The sequence below is a fragment of the Poecilia reticulata genome, chromosome 12, assembly GCF_904066995.2.
Source record: "Poecilia reticulata chromosome 12, P_reticulata-male-v2, whole genome shotgun sequence".
Taxonomy (NCBI): domain Eukaryota; kingdom Metazoa; phylum Chordata; class Actinopteri; order Cyprinodontiformes; family Poeciliidae; genus Poecilia; species Poecilia reticulata.
This window is the reverse complement of record NC_088841.1, coordinates 16683896-16703738: the sequence shown is the minus strand read 5'-3', so window position 1 is coordinate 16703738 and position 19843 is coordinate 16683896. Positions and strand designations below refer to the sequence as shown.

Here is a 19843-nt window from a genome sequence, read left to right as displayed (position 1 = left end):
TTAATTTAATTAAGATGATCTCACCAAATCTGTTTTAAGGAAGAAGTTATGTGTAAGATTTATCTTGTTTCTTATTGACATATGATCTACTGTTGCTTATTAAAATTATTAATTTTAAATTCTTTTTTTTTTCAATTATCCATCAAAAACTCTTCATTTCTTTCTTTTCTTTTTCCTCAATATGGATTTAAAATTTCCCAAGTTGGATGAGCTAAGTAAAAAGACACATTCTCACCAGCTTTTTTACCATAAGAAATTGGGCCAAAAGTATCATTCTTCTGCAAGAAAGAATTAGGTCAAGCAGTATTTTTATTCAAACAAGAAGTTTGTCTCTGTAAAAACGTATCAAACTGACAGCGCAGTACCAGATATTTTGGACGAATACAAATATGTGCCTACAATCAAGATGGTAGCCAAGGTTAAAGCTAACCCTGTCTAGGAGTCTAGTGTTGGGTGTAACAGCAGGAAATGTATTTTTATTCGTCATCTTCAAATCTATAATGCTGATCAGTGGATGAATGTTACAAATATGGCAATATGGATGCGCTGTAGTGAAATTTCCTTACCAGTAGGAGGTGCTGGTGTGTTGGTTCTCTTTGTCATGCAATTCTGTACATGTAATGTAAACCTGCTGCAGGCTGTTTATCAACATTTTTACTGTAGCTTCATTCAAGCGTTCAGTGTACTGTTGCATTGCCTGCAGCATTTTATAAACAACTGAGCATTTTAACTAAATGTCCTTGCACATTTATGGCTGTATTTTAATTTCATAAACATTCCTTCATATTCACCAAATGTGATGAATATGAAATGGCTGCACAGTGGTGCAGTTGGTAGAACTGTGGCCTTGCAGCAAGAAGGTTCTGGGTTCGATTCCCAGCCCCAGTCTTTCTGCATGGAGTTTGCATGTTCTCCCTGTGCATGCATGGGTTTTCTCCGGGTACTCCGGTTTCCTCCCACAATCAACAAACATGACTGTCAGGTTAATTGGCCTCTCCAAATTGCCCCTAGGTGTGCGTCCGTGCATGCGTGTGTGTGTGCATGGTTGTTTGTCCTGAGTGTCTCTGTGTTGCCCTGTGACAGACTGGCGACCTGTCCAGGGTGACCCTGCCTCTCGCCTGGAACGTTAGATGCAGATAGGCACCAGCAACCCTCTTGACCCCACTAGGGACAAGGGTGTAAAGAAAAGAAATAGATAAAAATACATTTAAGGATGATTTCTGAGTCTCTGTTATGCTGTTTTGGACCATATACATGCTCAGGAATGTTGTTGTGTACCGAGTAGAGAGGTTTTTTTTCATAAATATACACTCAAAGAAATAATCCTGTAAATTAGTAACATACAGTAACATACTGGCAGCTATAGACGCCAGAAGTTTACTGTAAATGCACAGTAGCTGTACCGTAATTAATCCTGACAGTAGGTTACCGTCGATGCAAGTACGGTATAGATACTGTGAAAGAATGGTAAACTTCTGGCGTCAATAGCTGCCAGTTTACCGTTTTTCGAAAGAACGGTAAAATACTGGCGTCCGTAGCTGCCAGTAGTTTACGCGCACACTGCAAAAACTGAAATCTTAGTAAGATTAAATACCTTATATTAAGGAGATTTTTCTTGTTTTCTTTCTGACAAGATAATTTTTCTCACCAAGAGGGATTTATGTTATATTTTTCTTATTTTAAGTGTTTTTGTACTTAATTATCTCAGTAAGATATAAAAGCTTAATATTAAGAAAATATTACTTATGTGTAAATATGTGCTACAATCTAGAATATCAATATTTACCAATCAAACTTCAAGTCTAGAACTTATTTTATATAAGTAAAAATTTCTTATTTCAAGCACAGAAAGCGAAATCACATACTTAATGAAATGTCTTCAGATAATTAAAACAGACTATGTCCAAATGGAATCCTTTGTGTTATTTATTGTCAATGAAAAATGAAAAAAACCCCATGAACTTATACTCTTGTATAAGTTGGCAGAGTGTACGGGAAATTATAATTTAATATTTAAACGGTTGACATTTAACACAACAATTTCAGAGACAATATCAGTTTATATATCAAGATAATTCTTGTCATGTTTCTATCTGCTATGGACCTTCATCTGATCTTCTTGATGCAAGATGTGGGACCTCTTACTGACATGTCATGAAATTTCTATTGATGTGTGATTTGAAATGGCTGGTATTCCACACAATGAGATTAGAATCGACAATATTGATTAGCTCAATGTCATGATAAATATTTTAACTTTTGGTTTATATTTCAAATTCTTACTTTATAAGATACTAATATTAGTTTGAACAATATTTTATTCATCATGTTTGTAACCCCTTTTATGACATCATACAATCCAAATGGGAAAGCGCCCAAAATGTCAGTGAGATAGTATTAATGTTCGATACAACAGATTTTCTTTCCGATCCAATACTGAGTAAAATTTAAGCTGGTATTGGCCATACAGATCCCATACTTTGTGCAAAGACAGTTAATTTGTTTCTTAATTAAATAAAAAATACATGTAATCCATATCTTGGCTTCATAAAAAGAACACAATGTACTCTGATGCACTCATTTTAAACTCAGAAGTATATTGAGACAACAATCTTGTTTACTATAAGCTATTTTAATTCAGCAGAAATATACAAAACATGTGAAAATGGAGTTGCAAACTAAAAAAAGAAAATTAGTAAAGTAATAACCCTACTAAACACATCCTTGTTTAATTATTAAAACTACTATAAAATGACAGCTGAAATAGCTCCATGTCACTTCTTTTATAATCTGTCAACATGTTCATTTCTGAGTGAGTGAGCGTCAGCAGCACGCTGCGCTTGGGCATTACGTCCTTACACATTACATACTTACCAGGCGGAAGAAAAAGTAGTTCCCATTAACAACGTTTCATTTAGGCAAGATCTCAATAATTCAGTTACTTTCTAACGTGCTCTTGTTAATCTACATTATCTCAAATTACTAAAGTGTTGAAAGTATTGATCCTTGGATCTGACAATAGATTTTAAAGAATTAAGTTCTGGTATCGGAAAAATCGATATTTCAGTATCAATCCGCATATCACTAACGGCAACGCCAGAGATCTTTTAACTGCCCTGATTAACGGTTAATTAAGTTGTAACAGCCTAACTAAGCTTTTATCTACTGTACTTTTATAAGATTTTCTTTTGGTAAATTCTCTAATCTCGGTTGGACATGGATGAAGATGGAGGACTTTTTTACGTGTATAGGCCCTACAGCTGCTGTACTCAGAGGTAAGTTTAAAGTTGTCTGTCTTTCTAAGATAAGCTAACTGAAGCTAGTTAGCATGTCGTGATATGCCAATTTTAAAGAGCCGCTCTTGTGAATATGAGCTTTGAACAGTTATTAACCACAATAGCTGTGGCTTAAAAATAATATCGACACGAGTTCTTGGTAGCTTCCGTTTTTTAACATAGCTAAGGTGGCTTCTCATTCATAACTTCTGATTCGGGAAATGGTTAAAGGGCAATTCCGCCTAGTATTTCACTAACTGAGGGTGTTTGATGTGCTGTAATTTAAAAACTTAAATGCAATGAGTCTAAAAGCCTAGGTAAGATATTCCACACTGTTACCAGGATATTTTAAACACTATTTTTGATTGGTGAATTTAAGTAGTCCCAGTTTGATTTAATTAAAATGACTTTCTTGTCATCTTGCATTCATGTAATATTGTAATTGAGCACATGAACTAAAATAAGTCTTGTTTTATTTTTCAAGTAAACCAAACTGTTGCCATGGTGAAGCCTATGCCAGACACATCTCCAATCACGTATTGCACCATCTACAAGAAACTTTGGGAATTGCAAGTGATGGCGTCCTTCACATTCTTGAGGTAAGAAATTTATGATACTGATTCATCATTACACTGATTAGTCCCTAAAACGTGGTTTGTTGTGTGACTGTTTTTCTGTCTGTGCTCCAATTAGCAGATGACCCAACAACGTCAAGCAAGACCACTTTTCAGCTCTGTGGTGATCGTGAAACCAACTTTCTACTGGCCATTGGAACCATGCCTGCCCTGATCTTCTGAAAGGAGGACATCACAGCTACTACACCTTTCAGCATGCTTGTGTGGGGCCACTCCTCTCTGTGCTGCTGACAGATGTCTTGAGAACGGCGTCCGTAACTGAGGCAAGACTTCCACATATAAAAGGCTATGGCTTATTGGAAGAAGTTCATTGCGGAGGAAGCTCCTATTGTTGACATCTAATCCCAAGATTTTTTTTTTGCTTTGGACAATTTGGTTTGCTTGACTCTTAGTGCGGCAGATGTGTCAGATCGTCATTTTTCTGTCATTTTACTGGATTGTTTCAGAATCAGGTGCCCATCCAGACTTTAAATTCTGACCAGTTGTCATGTTTAATTGTGTTTATGTGAAACTTAAACGTAATAAAGATGTTAAAAGTAATTGAAAGTATGTCTTCATTTCAGCAAGCCAATAACATCTCTTGTTCTAGTATTCACAGGATCAATTTTTGGATTTTTGTCTTAGCATAAGAACCTTGAGTAAAGCTATGACAAAATATATATTTTAATCCTATGCAACAATAAAAATAAACTAGATTTAGGTATATCACTGCAAAAAGTCCCCTTTCAAAAACAAGGGAAAAAAAGTACAAAAATAGGGTATAATTTTCTTAAAATAAGAAAAAATATCTGCCAACAGAACAAGAAAATTTATCTTGTCAAGATTTTCCATAACAAGAAAAAATATCTAAACAAGATAAACCTACAAATATCTTAAAATTAGTGTATTTGTACTTAAAACAAGCCAATTTTACTAATACAAATAGAATATATGAGATTTATTTTCTTAATACATAGAACATTTTTCTTAAAAGAAGAACATTTTACGCTCATTTCAAGAAATTCAGTGTCAAGTAACATTTTCTTTACTTGAGATAATTTTTCTTAAAATAAGATAATATATCTTACTTGTATAAGTAAAATTGGCTTGTTTTAAGTAAAAATACTCTAATTTTAAGATATTTGTAGCAGCAACAAATCCTAAGCGATGTGGAACTATAACGCACTGAGGGACTGGGGAAGTTTGCGTGTTGTGGCGGAAAATTGAAGCACGTCAAAATGCATCAACACAATGAAGCTAATACGACATAAAAACAATGCCCACGCCCCCGGCCGACTCTGACTTGTGCCGCTGGTGCCTTGAATTGTCATAGAAATGCTGTAATTATTAAGGCCTATCTGCAGCTCCAGACTGGCCAGATAGGCCAGTAGGAGCCTAATTGAAGTAATTTGACTTAATATGACAGCTAGAAATTGGCCCCTGTTTCTTGAAGAAGCTACTGCTATTTCCAACACTGCCTTCATATCATTATGCAAACACAGCAATGCCGTCCTGTTATGCTGTTTATAACCATGAGCTGAATGTTTGCTGATTGCTGCTGCCACTAGTCTGGTGGAGCTCTGTGGGGAAAACGTGCTCTGTGATATGAAAGCTCAGCAGCTTCAAGGTTACGTAAAATCAAAACGTAACCTTGGTGTCTTTATGGCTCTTTAGTTATATTTAGAAAATCTGTTGAGCTGATAATTACCATTTGATTTATTGGTAAAAAGACAAAATGTCCTGTCTGATACATACTAATTACTGACCTTTGACTTGCTAATTCGTAGATAACACAATCTGATTGATAGTCTTATCAGCTCTGCAGTCATGTACAGTTCCTGGATCAGGAGGTGTTGATTGAGGAAATCTTATGGAAGAGCGTGACCGCTGCCAAGGCTATAATAATAAAGCATTTAATAACAGCATGATGGTTGCATTGAATAAATGTACAGAGTTAGCTAAAAACCAAGATAATGCTGTAAATGTTATTTTAATAAACATAAAATATCATTTAGGCAATTAAAAAGGAAGCAAGTAGTCATTTATGTTTTTTGGTGAATAAATGCATTTGTGGTATGACAGGCAAAAATTAAATATGCAAAAGAGAAAACAGTGAAAATCTGTTTTGCATTTTTTTAACTTAAGTCATTTTACCCCACTAGGTGGAAGCAAAGAGAGTGTCTGAGTGCTTTCTAACTGAGATGGCTTTATTCATTAACACCTAAAACAACACACACAGTTAGGTGTATGCAAGTTAGAAGTGACAGCACTTGTGGACTTTGAGCACACATTATGAGAAAACCCAGCTGAGGTCGATGAATGAGGTAGCACACATACATTCTGAGGGAATTTACAACCATCTTGTTTGTCCTTTACTGGTTAAATATTACTAACTTCCTCCAGGTAAACAGTTTTTGTCATGTTGTCCCTCTTTCATAATGACTTAATGTAGCATCTGGTGATATAAACAGCAATTGTCTGTAAACTTAAGAAAATAAAAAGTTTATGTTTTCAGTCACAAAAGACAAGGAGCTGCAGATAAAACAAATTATCGTCTAATGTATGTGTGCAGTATCACAATGAAAATTTGCCAAACAATACATTTTCTAACCTCTTGGGATAATAAAAAGAAGCCAATTTGAAGCTACATATATAAGATGTTCTCAATTACAGAGATACTCTCTTTGCACCACAACAAAAAGAGACCGTTCAGGTCATAACAGGAATATGTACAAATATGACAAGACGACATGGAAGTCAGAACAAATATGTGAGAATTTGGACTTCCTAACAAGTTTGATGCATTAATATGTTACACTGTCGTTTACTGGTTCACTCCAGGTGACAAATACAAGGAAAAAGTTAACTTAAAAGAAAGGTTCGTGGAGAAAAGTACATGTTGTGTCCTATGTGAGATCAGTTGGCACAATACAGGAAGAATGATGGCACACAGGATCAGCGTTAATGGTTTTGTTATCATTTTAATCCATGCAAAATCAATTGCAGCATCCAGGACCACTTAATGTTGATGGGGTTTGGCTAACCAAAGTATATGTGAAAGAACACAGCAACACACAGGAGGATGATGGCATTTGCATTGACAACATTCCTCCAGAAAGGCTTCTCTGTTGTATCTGTTAGCTGCTTCTTCAGTTCTGCTTCCTCCTCTGGAGTAAGTTTTGGTGCTTCTTTGTTCTTCTCCAGTCCGCAGAAGCACATTAGTGCTTCTTTGAAGAAATTTGCCTTTTTCTCAGGTTCTGGAATAAAGGCAAAGAGATTTTTGTATCAAAATAAAGTCATGTAAAATCTAAAGCTATCTTTAAAGCAGCTTCAATCTTAAGAAGTGTAAACTGTATGTGTTCCTTATACTTTCTGCCTCCATCTTTCTGTCGTCCTCATCATGGTCCTCAATCCAATCGTCCGGATCAATGTCCTCTCTTTCCTCTGTACGGTTCCTCAGACTCCAGCACAATCGGTACAGCTGGGAAAATAACATAATGCATTATGTGAGAAAACTGTTCAGAACTCAGAAAAATGTCCAACTATTGCAGCACAAATCATGGATGTTTTATAGGTTTAAAGCAGCAGAATGTAACTTTTATAAAACAGCATGATTTTTACTCTCACCTTTTGATCGCTAGAGTTAGGCTCCAGCAGCCCCCATAACCCCACAAGGATAGATATTGGATCATGAATGGATAGATGGATGTTTTTTTACATATTTGTTAAAACTATCACTATGTTGTGACAGTATAGTACGAAACAGATAATAAGTGAAAAAAGATCGAGTTCCTCTTTCTTCTCCCTAAGGACCTACTGTCATCTCAACAAATAATCTGCTCTGTCAGAAGGAACCTCTCAGATAAATGGTTTTCATAGAACATGAAGCTGTTGCACATTAAGCACCATGTACATGAGGATGATTGACAGAGCTTAGCTCCTCCTCTTAGCTCTGGTTGGTTGTTTCCGACTGGAAGAGATAAATTTCTGCAGATGACAAAAGTAGCTTGATCTTTTCACAGATTGCCTGTCTCATACTGTCGCAACATGGTGACAGTTTTAACAAATATATAAAGAACATACAGTACTTTTATAAAACTTATTTAGTGCAGCCTTGAGTGAAAAAAGTCAAAGTAAGTGAAGTGAGTTTCAGCAACTGGAGATTGCTGAAATTGAAATAAACATAAATTCTTCTGCTACAAGTGCATTTTGTTCTTTGATTGATTTAATAAAGTCAAGCTTGAAGCTCAAAGAGATGCTATAAATTACAAACAAAATCTTCAAAGAACTGTTTTCTTAGCTGCTAACTTCTTCACCATCTTCACTCAGAAACTGCATAATAAGATTTTATGTTACTCAGTCTTTAACATCCCAAAGTACCTGCAACTTTAATAAGATATAATGTATATATAATAAGCAGAAAAAATGTAAAAGAGTTTGTGCAGGAAGTGGATAGTCTTCCTGTGAACAATTACTGATTTGGAAAGTTACATATTAAGCTACTCTTATCACAAAACTGTCACGTACATGCTTGTCATCGATGGGCTTGGTCATTAGGGAGATTCCAAGTATGAGGATGCAAGAGACAGTGAACAGGATAATCGAAAAGTAGAGGTAGTGCACTCCACAGATGATGGTAGGACAGTTACTCGGGCTAACACAGCTCCCTGTCCCGTAGATAAACTCTGTAATCATCCTGGATAATCCTACTAATAAACCAATTATGAGTCCGAAAAAGGCACCCTGTAAAAAGAAGAAAGTAGGAAAGAAAGAAGGATAAAAACACTATTAAAACAATAATCCACCAACTGACGTCTAGCTTAAATCAAGTCAGTTATCTGGAATGGCTGCAGCAATAAATGTGGCTTGACACAGAAGCTAAAACAGGTAAGACATCTCATTCTGTCAAAAGATAACAAAAATCCTCCTTCAACATAATCCTCCCAGATAATGTTACATCATCTTTGGTTGATGTGACAGAAACTAAAACTACCTTTTCCTTATAACAAAACAGAGATGTGTTCTTATAAATTACAGCATCCACAAAGTATATTTGGGTTGTGTTTCATCAGATAATAATAGTAATTTCTGGATCCACAGCCTTAAAACTGAGTAAATAACAAACCCATAGGACCTATAGTTTGTCACCTGATGGTCACTTTGGAAAGAAATCTACCATATTTTTTTATTCTTCTATAAGAAAAGGCTAAAAAGAGTGATTCATTGGTTTTCTCTCTTAATGACGAGAACCACTACCCAGGTCTGTTACACCACAGCTACAATCCTTCTCATCTCTTCAACATTAAACAGGCATTTCAACCATTGCAGGTCCATGATGTGCAGAGCCTTTCCAATAAGAAGCTTTTAAGAATCTCAGTCATGGTGACGGACTGTTCTTCTCCAAGTCTTAAGAGGCCTTCTTTGTGCAGATGACTGAACTTTTTCTATCCCGTGGTAAAATCCTCAGTTCAGGTCTGTCTGCCCCCAAACCAGATAGCCTCTGATGGTTCCTGTATCTGCCATGTATGCTACAAAATACACATTTATGTTGCAACTAAAGCAGCAACTGTAAACTAAAAGGAAACTCACAGTTTCATTAACTCGTTTACAGAACATGCCGAGCATGAAGACAGCGGCCACAGGTGGAGTGAGATAGCTGGAGATTGACTGGATGTAGTCAAAGAGCTGACCACTCTGGGCTGACTGCACCACAGGGATCCAGGCAATGCTTATTCCAATAAGGACCACAATAAACACCCTGAAAGGAAGAATAAACAAAGACTCATGGTTAGAGTCAAGCATGCAAACAGTAATTATATTATCATCAATCCAAAACAGTTTTACCTGCCAGCAATCATCAGTTCCCTCTCTTTGGCGTTATGACGGACCTTAGTATAGATGTCCATGGTGAAGAGGGTACTAGCACTGTTAAATATTGAAGTAAGGGAGCTCATTAGAGAGGCCAACATCACTGACAGCATCAAACCCCTCAGACCTGAAGAGAGATGGACAAAGGCGAAGGAAAACATAAAGCAGTGGTCCCCAAACTACGGCCCGCGGGCCGGATCCAGCCGGCCTCCACATTTAGTCCGACCCCCTGAACAATACCAGAGAGCATTTAGATTTTTTTCAAAGTACCGTATTTTCCAGACTATAAGCCACTACTTTTTTCCTAAGCTTTGAACCATGGGGATTATGGCCCGGTGCGGTTTATATGTGGATTTTTCTTCAACCACCAGGGGGCTCTTTAGCAGGAAGTGAATCATTGGAAGTCAAAATTGGAAATAAAAGAAGAAAGTACCCATTAAAATGGAATTAGGTTTTAATAGGGAATTGAAATTTGAGACTGTTGTTGATCAGTTAAATAGCATTGAGGGGAAAAATTATATTTTTTAAATAATACAGGGATCATTATGAGAATTTGAGGTATAGATATTAGGATACAATAGATGGCAGTAGTGCAACAATAATGGATGAAAGCTGCCGTTGAAATCTAAAGAAGAAGCAAAAGAAGAAGAAAGCGCTCATGTTCGTTTAGCACATGCTAGTAGCAACACGAAGGATCAACACTTTTACTGTTACAGTTACTGTTCGGAAACTACCGTAATCAGTTCAGTTAAATCTAAATTTGGCAACTTTTTCTTTTTCAACCGTAATAAATGTGTTTTTCAATTGACCTGTTATGACTCAAATTTTGGGTGTCCGTCCCCCTCTGCTGCTGCTGCATCATTGTGGAAAACCTGGAGCGGCAGAGATATTTGCGGTTTATAGTCCGGTCTGATTTATATGTGTATGTTTACTGTGTTTTCTTTTTTTAAACTTTGGGGGTGCAGCTTATAATCCGGTGCAGAATTTATTTCATAAATAGTGTTACTTCCTTAATTTTTTCTGAGAAGAACCCAGAGAGAGTTATTTGATTGTACTGTCTGGAAAACTACATTTTTACATTTAGGCACTCCTGTAATCGTCATACTTTTTCTGTTACAAACTGACTCCGGCACCCCACCAGAGAAGGGAGAAGTTATGTGGCCCTCACAGGAAAAAGTTTGGAGACCACTGACATAAAGGAACAAAAGTGTTGATTCACATTTTAAGACAATGTTGTCGATCCACTCACCATTTGGCATAAGATCCACAACCAGTTTGGGATAGGCAATGTTGGTGCATCCAACACTAGCTCCACAGTGTTTCATACATTCTTCCGGGACCACACATGCCACCACATCTGAATGTTTTAAGAAATTGTTGACACTTTATTGTTGTTTTATTTTTCCCTCAAGACAACAGAACTTGGAAAGAGCAAAACACGCACCAGGATACAAGATCCTGCTTATCATGCCAGGAAAAACCATGAGAAACATGGGCAGCACCTTCAGGTAGCCACACAAAATGCAACCTGCTTTCACATGAGAGAGATTCTTGCCTGAGAGGCAACGCTGGACAATCACCTGCAAAAAAGATGGAACATTTGAAGGCAGTGTTAAATACTTAACTTCTACTGTATCAAGAAAAATGTTTGGATTTTTTTTTATCAGAGCTGTTGCTGCTTTACGTCATTTAAAGTTCCTCACTCAGAAAAACTAAAGTAATTTCAATAAATTGTAATTGACTGTGGAGAACGAGCCTGTAAATGAATAACTATTTCTGTGCATACAACTTTAAGTGAGCAGATGAAGCACAAACATACTGATTTCAAATTAAGGCAAATGGAGCTTTTGATATTAATCATTTAAACTGAGCCAGAAATTAATAAATGTGGATTGTGAAGGCGTTAGCTGGAGATAGGCACCAGCACCCCTCCCGACCCAACTAAGGGACAAGGGTGTAAAGAAAATGGATGGATGGATGGATGAATTGTGGAGGCAATGTTGGAAAACAAAAGCAAAAGTATGACTCATAGTAATATTAGGATAATGACTATTACATGCACTGGACATTTCTTATCTTTTGTTAATAAAAAACAACATGGCAGATGTGGCTATTGACAGTCATTAGATTATACAGTATGTCCGTTTACCTATACATTAGACACATTTAGCATAGCTTGTCATGCACATTACATAGCAACAACATAAACATCATTCACTAGGACTAAAATTATTTCAATGAAAGCTAACCAACAGAGACAAGTACTTTCTCTCATTTGAAAATGGGTCAAATTTGGTCTGTTTTACATTTACTGTCAGTGTTAAAGTAAAAACAGGATGCCAGTATTTATTTGTGAACTGAAGAATTTGTGTCTAGACAACTATAGGTTCAAGAAATGTCAGGAATTCAGCTCATAGATCACCCTTTTACTCCAAAGAGCTGTTATATGACATGGCTCTTCATTATCAGCTGGCAACCTTAGACCGCCTCAGTGATTCTGTCCAAAACAGGCGAGATAAAAGAGCGTGAATGTGTGGCATGAAAGGGAACAAGGCATGAAAATAGTAGCCCCCCATTTTATTTTTATGCTAAAGATTACTTACAGCAAGAAACTAGCGTTAGAATTTATTATATCTAGCAATGTATGAATTTCGCCATCAGAGGGCGCTCAGCGCCATTTGCAACAGGTTAATGCTCTGGTAGTCTGAAGAAGTCCGCCATTGCTGAGAAAACAGCTTACAACAGATATTAGGAGCAGCTACTGTAACTGCTGTGCTTTCTGTTCACAGGCAAGCTGAGTCATAAGTAGTATATATAGATTATAACGCTATTAGCCTCTGATAAGTACCATCTGGCAGAAAAAACGTGCTTCAGCAGAACTGAACTGCCGAGCTGAATGTGAAACCGGAGCTAGCACCAGGCTAAAGTAATGATTCCAATGGTTTGCGCTCATGTGGGCTCGGTTTTTCCGCTGTAATAGCCCAGGTGAAAAAAAAAAGTATACTTCAAACATACTTAAATTTGTGAATGTACACTTTAAGTATACTAATTATTAAGTGTACTACATATAAGTACATCTGAAGTATACTAAAAAATACACTTGTACCAATTTCGAAATGAGTGCTTTAAACACACTTAAACATAATTGTACTGTAACCCAGGCTTTCCCTCTTTGGATCTGCCACTGGTGGAAGACACCCTATGAACTCTGCGTTGTTTTATTTGTGAGTGAAGATGGGATGTGCAGAAAAGAGGAATCGGACACAGCGATCTTAGTTGTGGGGAGACCTTGGCGCGTTTATTTCGTCCACCTTACAGGCAGTAAACACACTGTCAGCATTCAACCGCTTTTTTCACAAAACAATCAAGCATCACAAAACAATCAAACATCACCAGAAAGAAAATGTAATGTATGCCTAACTGGCAATCTGAACCAATAGAAATATATAATGTTCATTTTTTACACCGGGCTAGCGGAGCTACTGCTTACCTTACAGGCAGTAAACACACTGTAAGGAATACAGCAGTTCGCGCACAAAAATCCCCTGCACTACGGTGTCCCCGGCAGGACAAACATGCTAGGATTGCGGTGTTCAAAACAGCACCCTCTTTTGGGACACTTGTGCACTGCTTTACAGTACCAAAATACTTACTATTTATTAAAATTGCATACAATAAAAAAAAGGATAATCATGATGTAATTTTTAAGAAAGTACCCAATCAAATTCAAGCTGGTGACGTCAGAGTTAGACGACAACACAACGGGACAACAACCGATGGAAATGAAATGTGTGTCACAAAAGGAGCCCGGGGGGACGAAGACTGCTAAGTGTTGCTAGCTGGTGGTAAGTTTGCTTATTAATTATCTTCATTTAATTATAAACTGTGCAGTAAAGATATATAACTTACGTTGGTTTCTTAAATAATCATTTTATCAATTGTATTGTGACTTGTATGATTATTACTATAGCAATCATTCGGCTTCATGTTTTAATTGCATGGAGGTTGTTTGTTGCGACTTATACTTGAATTCATAAACTAACCTGGTTTTAATTGAGCTCCATAAGACAGAGAGACTTTGATATTGTGAGGTTGTTGTTCTAACTCGTTCATCAATGTTTTTATCTTCAACATATGTTTGCAGTCTAACTAAGCAAATGAAGATGAAAGAGGAAGCCAGAGAAATCAGGTGTTAGGAAACCTAAAGACTTTCTCTCTCAGAAGAAGCTCTGACTCCACCAGATCACCAACCAGCTCTAAGGATGAACCTCCACATTGTCTTCATGATGTAAGTTTGTTTTTTCAATGAGGAGCTAGCTACATTTTCAACAACAAAAACTGCTGTTACCAACACTAAGTGCTTAATAAACATGATTTGATTTAAAGGTAACTGGAAAGAATGTTTCTCTTCTTGTTAATCTAACATTTATCTTTGATTTTTTTTATTTGTTGTTGACTTTCAGGGCCCTGTGATGGACTGGTGACCTGTACAGGGTGAACCCTGCCTCTCATCTGATGGCTGCTGGAGATGGGCACCACCAAAAAAGTACGTATAGTATACTAAAATATACTATTAGTTGTAATTTAATACTATTTAAATACTACTGAAGTATACTAAGCACAAAATTTGTTGTTCCAAAATAGTACAGTTTAAGTACATCGATAAAAGTATAATAAAGTATGTTAAAATATAACTAAAGTATACTAAAGTATACTTTTTTTCACCTGGGAAGGCTGCAAAATATTTTCTAAATATATGTATTTTGAGTTCACTTAATGAAAGTTATGTTTGAGGAGATGTACAGTGACGTCAGTAGTGAGTATGTGAGTTTACTGTTGTGCCGCTTTTTGATTATTGTGTTTAGCGGTTGACTCTCTGGTAGGCTGAAGAAGTCCACCATTGCTGAGAAAACAACTTACAGCAGATATTAGGAGCAGCTACTATAACCGCAGTGCTTTCTGTTTGCAGTTTGAACTAATTAAATATTCTACACCAGAAGCGACCCGGTCCATCATTTTCTGCTGTGTAATAAATGCGCGTACGGTTATGTAAAAATCAAGTGGATGAGATTATGGCCTTAGTAAACAATCTAACCGTTGGATTGTTTCTGGTATGCAGTACAAGCTATTACTGAGTCAGTGGAAGTAAAGCATCCACACAGTCAAAGGTACTGATTGTATTTTTACTGACCTGATCAGTGCACCAGTACCAGGTGGCCTGGATGGTGAGTCCAAACACCAGGCCAGGCCAGGGCAGGTCTCCTGTTATTGGATCTCTGAAAAGGTGGAAGGAGTCTTTCCGAGGCTTGTAGCACTCTGCCCTGATGTTAGTGGTGTTTTTGGGAATTGCAGCCATGTAGAGTGTCTCGAAATTTACATAGCCCCCCACTTCATTGAAAGCTGAGGGTAGACAGGGAGAAATGGTTGGACTAAGACTCACTCTTCCATTTCTGAATGATGTCACAATAAAACCAATCAACAGTGCAAGGCAAAATGATAAATAAGGATTATTGCTTATTACCATAACCCATGAGAATGAAGGATCCAATAACCATGATGATGGTCTGTAAGGTGTCTGTATATATCACCGCAGCCAGTCCACCTGAAATAAAACATGGCGTTAGCAATCTGTAACATTTCTTATTCTGAAGTGTAGATAGTAATATGTGCACTAGAGAGTATAGGATTATCTTGTTTTTATGTCGGTGTTTCCGCTTGTTTTGTAAACGTTATGTGAAGGTGTGCACGGATTAATGCAGAGCAGCAACTATTAGAGGGCTATTTGAGGCTTATTGTAATCCATGGGCAATTAACCACAAACACACCACAGATATACAAGCCAGGAAAGGAGGAGTTTTCTCTTTACATGTGTTTTTTGATCTTGAGAGGACTTTACCCTCACTCAGGGGGCCATTTACATAAGACTTTTTGTAGGCAAGGTTTATGAGGAAAATGTTGATCTCCAAAAAGAAAGTGAATTTCTTCCTGAGGATGCACCTGTGACGGTGTACAGTGCAGTAATCGCCAGAAGAGCGATAACAGCAACGTAGATGTTCAGTCCAAGAGCCTGCTGGATGAAAATGGCACCAGAGAACATGTCGGCCTGGAAGGAGACAGAAAGCATCTTTTACTTTAATTTGTTAAATGCATTGTTGAAAGGTTCAAAGGTTAGAAAGAAAAAAAAACATACAGAGATCTTTGTGAAGACGTAGAGGAAGAGGGAGAGCACAGAGAGATAGATACGAATCCGCTGTCCTCCGAACCTCTTCTTCAGGTACTCAGGCATGGTGACCACCTACACAAATTTGATATTTTGCTTTATCAAGACTCAATGACTACAACGGGTGCACTTTTCAACAGAAAATGCACATGCTGTTTACCCCAGCTTTGATGTAGATCGGCACAAAGAGCCATCCCAGAATGATGACAACAACAAGAGCCTGGAACAAACAAAACATGGCAAAACATTGAAACAATCAAGAAAATATTAAACATTAAAATGATTTTTACTTTTCAATTTCTCCAAACCAATTATTTTGCATTATGAGATCTTCATCCATCCATTTTCTTTACACTCTCATCCCTTAGTGGGTTTGGGAGGGCTGCTGGTGCCTCTCCAGCTAACATTCTGGGCAAGAGGCAGGGTACACCCTGGACAGGTCACCAGTTTGTCGCAGGGCAACACAGAAACACACAGGTCAAACAACCATGCACACACATATTCACACCTGGGGGCAATTTGGAGAGGCCAAATAACCTGACAGTCATGTCATTTGGACTGTGGGAGGAAACCGGAGTACCTGTAGAAAACCCACGCATGCAGAGGGAGAACATGCAAACTCCATGCAGAAAGACCGGGGCCGGGAATTGAACCCAGAACCTTCTTGCTGCAAGGCAACATCTCTACCAACTGCGCCACTGTGCAGCCTATTATGACATTTTGTCTCTCCTATTTGGAAAACATACCACAAATACTCACATTCCACTCAAATCCACCAATGGCAATTCCAGAAGCTGCAGCAGTACCAGCAATCCCTACAAAGTGGCCGCTGCCAATGTTGCTGGCAAAGAGTGATGCTCCAATCTAAAAAAAATGTTTAATTTACAAAGAGATCCCAAAACAATCTATAAATACCAGATAAACACATTTGGAACATTTTCTGTCTTTAAGGCCCTTTCAGGATGATATATCTCATTCCGGACAGGTTTAATGCAAGGAATGCAAAAGTTGTAGCTCATGCCGTGGGTGAAACTGTGTGTGTGGAGGCTCTTGAGACTCTAATTCTGACCACAGCCCACATCTTATGAATCTCCCCAAAACTATTGAAAGGGCTCTGCTTGTCAGTCCTGTTGTTGTGGATTTTACAGTTGCAGGAAAACCTTTTTCTATCTCAGCTTTTCCTTCCAGTCAATTTTCTATTTACCTGTTTGGATACAGCCCTCTGTGAATACTCAGCTACTTTAGCATTGACTTTTTGTGACTTTCCTCACTGATATTGTGCTAGACAATTGTCAAGTCAGCAATCCTCGATAAGTGAACAGCTATGGCCTGTTCTATACGGTGTGGCCAAGTTGTGTAGGCCTTAACCTGGCCACGCCATTTTTATTGGTGTTTTTTCTTTCTTATTTTGAGGGAGGTATGGGTAGTTCGTTTATCCATGCAGAAAGCCTTGTTTAATTTGCTCTTTTTTGCAGGAATATATTCTTTTTTCTGATTTCTTTGCCAAACATTACAGTGAGGAAAGATTTGGTTTCATCTGTCCATTTTTACAAAAGTCTCATAGTTCCACTCTTGTTAACAATCCTGGTTTTTCAGTGTTCAGCATTCTCCTGCAAACTCATCCTAACAAGCCAAGGTTCTATAGTTGGTTTTTTTATATTTTTCCTTTTTTTATTATTTCTTCTGACTAATTCTTCTATTAAAGGTCTCAATTAGTATTTACCACACTGGGGCCTGTGCAGCCACAGATTCAGCTTCATTTCAACAGTTTCTAGCCCATTTTGAACGAAAACAAAGATTTTGATTTTTGCTGCTTCTTACCCATTCAGTCCAATCTAAATTGTATGTGACCAACATGTCACTCCTGTTAAGTAGAGTGAACTTTTTTTTTAATCGTACATCTTTTCCGTCACAACTCTAATAGTTCTATTATTTGCTATTACAAAAAATAGCAAAAGAACAAAAAATGCTTCTCATTTGTTGTCAGATACCCACCGGCCACCACACCATGCTCCTCCCTGCAAGGAAAAAGCCACCCACAGTGGATCGATTGGTGCGGACCATGGCCTGCAACAGGACAAAAAAAATACATAAGCTTTTGCAAAACAAGCTTATCATCTAGTTTAGCTCTAAGTTAGTGTTCTATACACTGAGCAACACAGAACACCAGGAATTTTAAAAAATAATTTTATTTCAAACAACATGAACATACATATAGACGTTAATTGAATGACAAATATTAAAATATAACAAAAACAAATAAAAAATAATAACAGACATTGAGCGTGTTGATGTTAAAGTCTAGAAAGACAAAAGTTATATAAATATATATACATTGGTAAAATAAAACGATGTGTACTTTTTCAGTTAGGTTTTCATAACAAAAAGTGTCCAAAATATATTCAAATACATACAAAGAAGGGTATATTACAGCCAAAAGAACAATAAAAGCAAAAATAAATAAGATTGAGTTAAATTTCTGGACAAGAGATCGTTTTTTACCAGTGTCTTATTATTAAAGTTAAGTTTTTCAACAGAGGCAATATACATTTTTAAGTCAATTTCTTGAAAATTAGTAAAAGAGGGGGTTTTTTTCACTCCATTTCATTCTGTGGACATACTTTTTTTGCTAGGATTATAATAAGATTCACTCTATACATTTCATCTAAAGAAAAAGTCGAATTGTTAAAGATCTTCATGTTCAGGCAGTCCGTAGAGCCCTAGGTACCATCTCAGTTTGTAGCTCTCTGCATCTGCATCACGCTCCTGCAGATCTTCTATTTGCGCCCCCAATTTTGCAGTTTTATTCTTCTATACACAGTTCTCATTTTTTAGGTCTTCAATTTCGGCATGCAAGAACTCAATAGATATTTTTATATCTTTGATGTCAGCCTTTACGTCGTCCGCTCTGTCGCTCACCGCTTTTAAGTTGGCGTGTAGAGGGTTGAGGCTGATCGACGCAGGATTTCTTGGCAGCTGGGCTGTTGATGGGAGAATCCGGGAATATCATAGGATCGGCATCAGTGTTCCCATCGCTGTAGGGATGGGAACACTGATGCCATCAGTTGTGCTCATGCATCTTATTCTGAGTTTTGACTGGCGTTGAGACCGTTAGCGGCTAACGAGTCTCAACCGCTAACGGCTCTATGATCCCGGTTTACTGAGCTTGATGGTGGATCTTTTTTTTTTTTTTTTTTTTGTACTCCTAAAGGATGATGATGTCGAATATTTCTCCAGCAGCGACAGTCAGAGGATCTCTGGGGAATTTTCTCTAATGATGAACCGAAGAATCACTGCAAACACTGTAATATTCAGCTCACACAGCATAACGGTCTTTGCTCCGTCAGTTCAGAACAACTGGAATGCCGTGACACTCACTTATCATTCATTATTGTGCAAAAAGAAAGAAAAAAAATGTTTAATCTGTTTGTTTTACCTAAAGAAGCAACAAAAGAACATGACCTTTTTCTAGCAATTTGCTTAAGCAATTTACAACTACACAACTGTAAATAAATCATGCAAACAGGCTTTCAACAAGTTGACAGTTTGCAACACTTACAATAACTCCCACAGCCAAGACGACCAGAAAGTAGATGACAATAACGGAGATGTCAGCTGCATTGTTGACGCGGGTGATGAAAGGTTGATTTTTTGGGGTTTTAAAGGTGCGGGAGAATCCAAAATATTCCCAGGCCATTTTGCTCAGAGTGGAAGTGTTGGATAGTCCATTGTGACTGAAGCCGCTTCGGATGGAACCGCTAATAAAGGAATGGCCGTTATTAGCGGTTATCGGCCTCATTGAATGCCTTCACGCGGTCCCTCCTGTGCCTCTTGGGACGCTTAGTAGGTTATTTACCGTTCGTATC

General features: G+C 37.5%; 1 protein-coding gene and 1 long non-coding RNA gene across 3 annotated transcripts; one reads left to right on the top strand and one right to left on the bottom strand.

Moving 5' to 3' along the window:
• The first annotated feature begins 2103 nt into the window (after positions 1 to 2103).
• LOC145554226 (uncharacterized) lies at positions 2104 to 4450 on the top strand. 2 transcript variants are annotated; one of them, XR_014090256.1, is made up of 3 exons: positions 2104 to 3275; positions 3760 to 3874; positions 3972 to 4450. It is a non-coding gene; the product is annotated as an uncharacterized LOC145554226 (long non-coding RNA). The 2 variants fall into 2 exon arrangements; XR_014090255.1 differs by having other exon boundaries at positions 3969 to 4450.
• A 2400-nt stretch (positions 4451 to 6850) lies between these two features.
• On the bottom strand, positions 6851 to 19804 carry LOC145547541 (sodium/glucose cotransporter 1-like). Its single transcript, XM_081613422.1, has 15 exons — positions 19537 to 19804; positions 17973 to 18044; positions 16737 to 16841; positions 16138 to 16197; positions 15948 to 16052; positions 15755 to 15860; positions 15279 to 15359; positions 14949 to 15157; positions 11202 to 11337; positions 11007 to 11114; positions 9734 to 9884; positions 9479 to 9647; positions 8417 to 8632; positions 7259 to 7370; positions 6851 to 7146 (listed from the first exon to the last, which is right to left on the bottom strand). Exons 1-15 carry the CDS (start codon positions 19774 to 19776, stop codon positions 6929 to 6931), a joined length of 2088 nt encoding a protein of 695 aa, XP_081469548.1. The 5' UTR covers positions 19777 to 19804; the 3' UTR covers positions 6851 to 6928.
• Between the last annotated feature and the right edge of the window lie 39 nt (positions 19805 to 19843).

Coding starts and splice junctions, on each gene's coding strand:
- LOC145547541 (XM_081613422.1), bottom strand. CDS start 19,776: ATGAGGCCGATAACCGCTAATAACGGCCATTCCTTTATTAGCGGTTCC. Junction 15,158..15,278: donor CTTCATTCTCATGGGTTATG/GTAATAAGCAAT, acceptor GTCTACCCTCAG/CTTTCAATGAAGTGGGGGGC. Junction 11,115..11,201: donor AAGCAGGATCTTGTATCCTG/GTGCGTGTTTTG, acceptor TAAAACATTCAG/ATGTGGTGGCATGTGTGGTC.